General features: G+C 36.2%; 1 protein-coding gene and 1 long non-coding RNA gene across 2 annotated transcripts; one reads left to right on the top strand and one right to left on the bottom strand.

The window, feature by feature from the left end:
• The first annotated feature begins 454 nt into the window (after positions 1 to 454).
• On the top strand, positions 455 to 5,935 carry LOC124199531. Its single transcript, XM_046595364.1, has 3 exons — positions 455 to 1,063; positions 1,168 to 1,378; positions 5,479 to 5,935. The coding sequence occupies exons 1-3, from the start codon at positions 928 to 930 to the stop codon at positions 5,717 to 5,719; spliced, it is 588 nt and encodes a 195-aa protein (XP_046451320.1). The 5' UTR covers positions 455 to 927; the 3' UTR covers positions 5,720 to 5,935.
• A 142-nt stretch (positions 5,936 to 6,077) lies between these two features.
• On the bottom strand, positions 6,078 to 6,967 carry LOC124199532. The gene is made up of 4 exons (XR_006876870.1): positions 6,754 to 6,967; positions 6,621 to 6,690; positions 6,491 to 6,560; positions 6,078 to 6,426 (listed from the first exon to the last, which is right to left on the bottom strand). It is a non-coding gene; the product is annotated as an uncharacterized LOC124199532 (long non-coding RNA).
• Between the last annotated feature and the right edge of the window lie 2,133 nt (positions 6,968 to 9,100).

Genomic DNA, 9,100 nt, shown 5'->3' with positions numbered 1-9,100 from the left:
AAAAATAAGACACCATTTAAAATACGCTGTATTTATTTCAGAATTTTTAAACAAATTGTATATATAAAAACTGCCCTGTACATTTTAGCCTCGCGGTCCAAATAGCCCCGGTCTCCCCTAGTGGGCTAAATAATTATGGTGATCTATTTTGATACCACATAGTAGTACCCTAGAAGGCACCAAAACGTTTGAAGGGTATATCAGAAGGGATTGGTGGGATGATTCACGTGCATATGTAGAGTTTTGCAGGACGAAGGTTCATTCAAACTTCAGATAAATATTTTGGCTTTTTTGACCACCAAATGTTCGTTGTGGTTCATTCTGCGATTTTTTCCTAACTAACAACCACGGACCTCCACTGCAGCAGTGGTATAATAGAATACTTAATATACCCCCCTTTAAATTACTTTAAGATTGCTTGGCACGTTAAGCAGGTTGGTAAGTATTATAAACATACTGAAAAACAAAATTTCATGCTTTGAAGTGGAACATCATGCTTAAGTTAAAAAATTAAGTAAATACAAATTAAGTATTTTAATAAAATAAAATTAAGTATTTTTACAATACAAGTACTTTTAGCAACATACTATTCTAAATTTAATGTACTTAAAATTTTTATAAATGAATTTGATGCTTAATAAGCATTTGTACCGTTTAATAAATTTAATTTACGGTAATACTAGTATGTCATAATACAGGGACGCAAACCAGTGTTATTATTGATAAAGATTAATAACATAATTATAAATAAATCATAGGCCTACTAAAAAAAACTATTTTCTACTTATTGAGTTTCAAAATATACCGTTTACTATTGTTCTTTTGATTCAGTATGACTGTATAATAATACGTTTCATTCTTCAGCTAATTCCAGATTATGACCAAAAAACACATCCAGCTCCACTGCCTTACTACATTCACGAAGATATGGACTTCACTAGTAGCCTGCTTAGACTTCGCGTATCCTTTAAATGGCGACCTCGTATCACTAAAAATGTCACCGATACGATACGGAAATGGGTTGAAATTCATCAATCTAATCGACCTCATTGGATTCTATTAAGTATGAGGCCACTCATAGTGTGTGGTAGCTTTTGATGATTATCTTTCTTATCGATATTTTTATTTCTTTAAACAAATGTTTTGATTTTATTAATATTTTCCAAGATATGGAAGTTCACCACATGGTTAAATACAAGGGAGCAGACTACAATCAGTACTTGAAGAGCATGATAGAGCTTGGGAAAGTACTGGATCATTTTTCTAATTTTAGCAAAGTAATTTGGCTAAACCAATACCCTACAATTGACCCAGCGCATCAGGAAATTTTTTCTGAAAAAATTCACCGCTACAACAAAGACATCCGAAATATATTGAAGTAAATTACCTAAAATAGCTTATAAGCTCCTCACACTTTCGTTTTATTTTGTTTTAACTTGTCAACACAGTAAGCACTGTCACAGCAAGAAAGTTGTAAACAAAAGGAAAATTGCACGAAACCCCTCCCAGGATTTTGTTACGTTAAATAACCGCTCCTTTCGCACACATTTTTCATTTGTTTACAGCTTTCGCACTATGACATTGGTTGATGATTCTTCCTTCAATCTTAATTATCTTACTCTTTGTTTACTTACTTAAGGGATTTTTTGTGTTTAGCTATAGTCTATATCTCTTTTCTTCTAATTGATAGAATATGGCATGAGGGTCTAGAGGATTTACTATTGCATCACAGCAGCTCTCTCTCATAAGAGGAGTCTGCTTATAGTAAAAAAATGTTTACCTATAGGCAAACGTTCATGTTTACCTATCGCAGCAGAAACATGAAATGTTTGAAGAATATATCAAAGAAACCGATAACCGCTTTATATCAAAATAAGTTTGAGATACAAAGAGTAATACACTATTAAGTCAAAAGGAAAATATGTGAAAAATTGTAGTGAAGTGACTTTGCCGTAACCAGTATAGTACTCATATTAATACAACTACTGACCAAACTAAATTTTTTACTAAAATAACAGAACATTGAATAGGGGAGAATAGTGGTAAGGCCGTTATCCGTTAAACAGCGTTTTTGCATAAGGTCCTCTCGGGCTTCCAAAGACTTTTGGTAGGTACTGTATACCCTGGAACGAGGTCATAACGTCTTTGTTTTATCAAATTCGCGCGACCACCGTTTTTCTCACCCATCCCCCACTTTCAAGAATGAAAGGAAAATTTTTTTGCTTCCCTCTATTTTATCTCATTATTTGATATTAGCCTCCTTCACAATTCGTAACTCATAGCTTTCTTTAGACTCTTCTATGTCAAATTATATTTGCTTTTTCGGGAGTCGAACCCGAAACCTCAGCTTTCCTATCCAGTATTTATCTGCTGTGCCACCAACTAATGTACTTAAATTAGGAAGCTTATAATGCTTATTAATTCTTAGGGCAGAGAAAGAAACTTGTAATTTCAAGATTGCTATTGATTGCAATCATTGTTGAATTAAAGAGCTTGCTAACAATATATAAAGCCAACAACTTTTCGAGTGTTCATCTAGCTGCATTGAATTTTGGTGATGGGACTTGGAAAATTTTTTTCGTTTTTAGCCGCCATTATGGATTTCCATCGCGCGGGTTTTCGAGAAAGAACTTGACATTAGGGCGGTTAGGGATGGGAGAGCAACGCGGTCGAAAAAAAGATTTTTGGGTCTCTTCCTTTCGCTAAAAGAGTGAAAAAAACGAAAAAACCTAATTTGCATACTTGTAAAGGAGGCGTACAAATCGTTTTTTCCTAAACAGGATATACATACGGGTACAAAAGGTGTGCAAAGACGAATTTGTACACCAGCTACAAATATGTAGCCCGAAAAAGGTCGAGAGTGTGGAATGCCTCGAGCCCTTATGACTTCAACATTGTTAAAGAAGGAATCAACTTTATGCTTGTTGAAGCTGGTATCTCTGCTTAGAGATGTTGCTTGTGCTTTCTGATTGAAAGGTCTCGATGTTTTCTCATGAAGCCATAGAGACAGTCTCTTCGAGCTTCCTGCTTGACTGAAAAAGATAGAGGGACAATACATTTTTCTCGGGTAGCGTACTGATTAGCCAATCTTTGGATGTCTGTGGCAGTGATTCCATGATAAATGTCACTGGCCCTTTTGACGTAATTGCTAATAATAATTTATTGTTCGCTGCTGGAAACCTAGAGCGAACAAGAAAGAGTTAACATTGCTACAAAAATATAAAGTAAAATTTATAAGTGGATTTTCCTTACGAGGTATTTTGTAACCCCCAATGATTGTAGTTACTTCAGCCTCATGTTGAATTCCAGCAGCCAAGACATTTTTTACATATCTCAGTAGAGATCTTTTTGGGGTGGAAGTTTCTTTTGTAAACAACATATACTTTTTTTTTTCTCAGCAACGACTTTCTTGACAGTTTTCAAAATTTAACCATCTAAATATAACGTTCAGTTTTTCTAATCTAATGCCTAATCATCTAACATTTAACAGAAATTGACAAATTTTTTAACCTTACCATTTAGACGTTGGACGACAGAGATTTTATACTCACAATCTGCCAATCTTCTACCCCATCCATCAATACTTACCCCATCTGTCACTCCTCTAAGGATTAAAAATGAACAAAAATATGGGATTGAAAAAGGAAAAAATTTCCTTAAAAATTTTTATTTTACTAAAATTTAATGCTAATTCTGAAAGCCGTAAATTGAAAAAATCTGTCGAAGCGGATGATACTAATTAAAGGCGCGAAAATTATTATTTCATTTATTACTAACCCTTTGAATTTTTTTGATGTTTTTTTCAAGGATGGAGATTTTTGGGTTGTATAAGCATCACTTTTTTCGACACTTAGATTTCATTAAAACCTATCTAAATATCAATAGTGCCAACTTACACAATACCCTAACTGCCCCGTTCTTTCCTACTTCAATTTCAAATTTCATACTTTCCTCATTGCGTTCGTGTTCTCCTATCCCTCCGTTACTGACAGAATGTTAATTGCAACTTCCACATTTCGGGAAACGTTCTGTGGGAAGATTTTATTAGAGAGTAAACCATATTTCTGAATACTGAAAGAGTATTTTTGCTTCACAGTCTGAATTATCGTTGATAATTACATATAACGATGTGAAAAAGATTATTCACTTTGCTAATTTCAACTCAATAACTGTGGAGTATGGACTCTTAAGTCTTGACTTCTCTTATGAACTAAGAAATAATGGGGTTGTCCAGGATCTCAGTGAGATAGTCTGTAATTGTTATACATAACATAAAAATGATTCGTACATTTAAATTACTTTTGTTGACGTAAGAACTAGATTTTTTATTACAAGGCTTTCATTAAAAAATAATGTATTTCAGATGATTCAGGTCTCTGATTACATGAGTATCATTAGACTACTGTGTTCAGTGAGTTAGTCTTTTTTTATTACGTTTCATTTTCGAATCAACATCAAGCTCTCAAAGTTACTCAGTTTTCTCAGATTCTTTTCTGCTACTTTATACTTTAATTTGAACCTACTTTTTTAGCGACTACTTTACTTAGACATTTGTAAAAGTAGTTATTTAGTAATAGTAATACCTATTTTTAAAAATCTAGGTTTCCACCACTAGGCTAGACAATCAAAGATTTCTTTCAGTAGGCTGTTCATGACTATAGTAGTATCGTAAGTTCGCAAGAAGTCTACGTTTGTCACGATTTGTTATCAAATGTAAGTGCGAAATAATAATTCAGTAGGCAAATTAAATAAGTATTAACGTCCCTTTATTCAGAATAGTTAGAGTTTAGTAGTTTGTTGCTGCTCTGAAAGAGGACAAATTAGCTATCAAAAACGCGTTTTTAGTTAACGAAAAAGTTCTTAAAAAACGCAAAAATTAAAGGGGGATGGTCGAAGCACTGGGAAAATTTCTCATGTATGTGGGATATGATGACCCGTGTAGGCCTATTTGTTATGACCATACAACAAAACAACAAACTTTTCTTTTGTGTCATGAAAAAAATTTGCCGAAATCTTGTTTCCCCATGTCTACAAACCCAAACAGCAATTTGAAATGAGAAAAATTTTCAACAAAGAATATAGAGTGGTTCGAGGTTGCCATTTTGGATTGACCTAATGAATTTGAGAAGAAAGAATTTGATTGCAATTAATTGAACTTGAACTATGAGCAGTCAAGGAAGGGAAGAATAAAGAGGGGAAGAAAGGGGTTGGTCCCTTTTTTCACTCTCCTTTATCTTTCTATTCGTACCCCCTCGCTTATGGAAAAAAACAAACACAATGCGTTGGGGTTGCGGCTGTACCAAAGGGGAGGAGGGGGGGGGGAATAGCCATCCAAGATAGCAACCTCGAACCACTCTATAGTTGATTCAAACTGTTTTCAAATTAAGAAAGTACCTTTTAAAAATATGCTTTTCCAGCCACTATTGTTTACAGTTTTTCAGACGTAACATAAACCCATTTTTGAAATATATTTTTCAGTAATCAGAGCAATGTTCGCATTTGGGATTCCAGCAACTCCTTGGCCGAAGAATACGTTCGTAGTTGTGCTGTTAATTTTCAACGTGATGAAGTGCATGGTGAGTATTTTGCAAAATATGTAACATGCAAAGATTTTATCCATTTTGGTAACGCTGCTCTCTCACAAGCGACTCAAATACTGTTTAATGATATTTGTAATTCCAAAATAGAGATTACAAGTGATGATAGGGAAAATCTATAGACCACGGTGGCACACATTATTTTCTTTTCGATATTTAACATAAACATTTAGAGCAGCGATAGACTACCACATCCACCCTATTTCAAGTAGTTTTAAACTTTTATCAGTACAGACGTAAAAAAAAGAGTTATGATAAGTTATCATGATAATCTACAGAAGCAACATCAAAGTTGTAAAACACAATTCAAATAAGTGTTAATTATTTTGAATAGACACCTCTTATTGGGGTACATAAAACTAAAAAAATATTATCTTTCTATATAATTTATTTTCATTTACATACTAATTCGTAAAAAGGAAACATTTCATTAAATTTCTTTCCCCTATACGTCGTTTGAAAAAATATATTTTGCACACTTATTATATTTATTTCTCAAAATTGTGTCGTCTAGCCAACATGATAATACAATTATCAGACGAAAATTCTGAAAAAAAACATAAATTGCCTTTGGGACTTTCTTTTTCAATTCTTAGCTCACTTTTTCTGCTGTACAACTATGTTTACCGTCTAGGCGTACCAGCAGCATATTTCAGTATGAAAAAGGTATTGAAGAAAAATTCGAAGAGGATTTTTTTAAGCTCTATTGTTTCCACTTAATGAAAACCTGATTTGGCTCGTAAGAGCAAAATCTCTTGTATTGTGTTCGACTTGACTTGTGCTCATATAAATGAACACGGTGTACTTATGATAATGGAAGTGGTGGTTCCTGAGAAGGAATAAAATAAGGTTAGGGACATAATGAGAGAGAGAGCGAGTAAAAATTTAGCTACCTGTGAAGACAGGCTACACACAAGGTGAGAATCACTCGTACACAGGGTCAACACCCAGAGGTGAATAGGCCTGGGAGGGAACATACATTATAATTAAGGTGATTGACATGAATTCATTAATAACACATACCAATTAGTGTCCTATGACACACAAATGTTGGATATATCGTCACACACTTGAGATAACTCGAGTGACGTCTCTGAAGAAACATAGGACACAGAATTAGTAGGGAAAATACAACATAAATTCATGGCCGAAATACCTCAGAATAAGAAGAGCGACACACACACACGCGGGTCCTTAAACCCAGTAAATTATCTTTGGGCAATCACGGACAAATCAGTTTAACACGAGAGAGAAAGAGTGAAAGCCCAGAATTCAACGTGCTTTACAGACGACATTAACTGACATTTAAGAGGGGGAAAAGGAGGGAGGGAAAACGTTGCCAATTTTATGACGGGATGCGCTTTCGCCGATCCATCTATCATAAGTTAGTCGTGTTAGTAGCTAGTAGTCAGCTTTCAATTAAAATATGCTAGTATAGGGGAAAAATTATTGAGTATTTGGGGTTGGAAATAATAATCAGAAAGATGTTGCAAACGTATTAGAGAGCGCTACGTAGTAAAACAAACTTTTACTCCACTTAAGCCCACAGCACTCAATTTATGTCCCCAACTTTTACCCTATACTATTGGCTACAATTTGGTAGTGATGCCCTGCCATTTGGTAAAGAGTGACCACCATTTGTCTAAAGTAGGGAAAAAAAAGTAAAATATGCCTCCTACCAATTTGTCTACCATTCACTCAAAATGTCATTGGTAGACCAAATGTAGATCAAATTTCCATTGCTGTTTACTTCTCTGCTGCTATTTTGCTACCTTATTGGTAATTAAATGGTAAGATGGTTAATTTTATGATTCGAGCCGTGGGAAATAAATCATACGAAAATTCGGAGTTTTTTTATTTGAAGATCGTCTTTTATGCTGCTCGGGAAAAAAACAATCTTTCTCTAGGGTCATTCCACCTAGTTTCGAATTTTTTCGTCACAAAAAAAATTATATTTTCTTCATTTTTTAATCGTGTGTTCTTCATAACATGAAGAAACATTGCATCAAAGGATTTTTTTATCGTGAACGGGAAGCCTTCAATTAAATGTTAAACTTTGGGTTCGATCCGAAAGACCAGATTTGATCAGCTGACTATTAAAATAATATATTTGAACTGAGATTGCTCCATGAAGACAAAATCTTTTTACAGTTACAAATACAGATATTAGTTGATTAGACTCTGATGTGGCTTTTGACTTAAATTGGGGGGCTAGGAACAAAGCGAAAGGTGGGAAGAAAGTAATGTCTTTAATAGAATTAGGCTCGTTGTCAATTTTTGGACAATTGACGAGAAAACCTTAAAGCTGCCGAAATCTTGCATATAAAGCGGGAATAATTCGTTGTTCATTTTTTCGCGCCATGATAATTCTAGACAGCCTGTCTGAATTTGTTCATATTTTTTGGGGGGATGGGGTGGAGACATGACCAAAGGCTAATTGAGCCTATAACTCCTTTTTTCATTATTCCCAGTTCCCACCATTCACTTTGTTCCTTGCCTCCCGAATTTAGGTCTAAAGCCAAACAGTTTCCCGAAATATGGATAGGTGGCTCAAAACAAAGAAATCGCCGTTCTGAATTTTTTGTAGGATACTGTACGTCGCCGTAGCCAGAGATGTTGAGATGGAGGAGCCTTCGCCAGAAGAGCCGGCCACAGTGGTTAGTAGTCTTGTTGGTCTGGCGCAGCGAAGGGCTTACGCTTCGGAATTAAAGGCCCTAAACCGTAAGGTTGCATTGGTTGCTGCCTATCCGCTCGCAAAGGTCAGCCCTTATTTAGAACAGGGGCTATTTCGCGTCGGGGGAACGAATTGTAAATGATCCAGTCTCGTTTGACGTCCAACACCCGATCGTGCTGCCACCGAAAGCCATCGTCACCGAAAGAATCGTTCGAGCCATTCACATCAAGGGTAAAGGACACACTTCATCATAGAGGACGCTGTCGGAGCTGCAGTGTGAATATTGGATTCCTGCGCCACGCCGTCTTATCCGGCGCGTAGTTAACCGCTGCACCCTCTGTCGGCGTTTCGCAGCAAAGGCCGGATCGCCGCTTATGGCAGCGCTTCCGTCTGCCCGCCTTCAAGTTTTTCAGCCGCCATTCGCCTGCAACGGTATCGATTACTTCGGACCAATTGAGGTAACACTCTTCCAACGCGTCGTCAAGAGATGGGGATGTATATTCACCTGCCTCACCACACGCGCTATCCATCTGGAGATGGCTTACGCGTAGGACGCCGACGCCTTTATTTGAACCTACGAAAACTTCCGAGTGGCGCGAGGCACCCCAAAGATCATCTATGCCGACAACGGGACGAACTTTGTAGGTGGCAAAAACGAGTTAGCAGAGGCGCTAGAGCGCCTAAATTAGTCTCAAATTTACAATCATCAGACAGACAGACAAAGTGACATGGCTTTTTTTTCTGCATATGCGATTATTAGCTTCGCCCTTCGGGATCGCAATCAACTCCAACCATATACCCCCTATTACCCATTGATTCATCATAGCCT

The sequence above is a fragment of the Daphnia pulex genome, chromosome 8, assembly GCF_021134715.1.
Source record: "Daphnia pulex isolate KAP4 chromosome 8, ASM2113471v1".
NCBI lineage: Eukaryota > Metazoa > Arthropoda > Branchiopoda > Diplostraca > Daphniidae > Daphnia > Daphnia pulex.
This window is presented reverse-complemented; position numbering and strand designations above follow the sequence as displayed.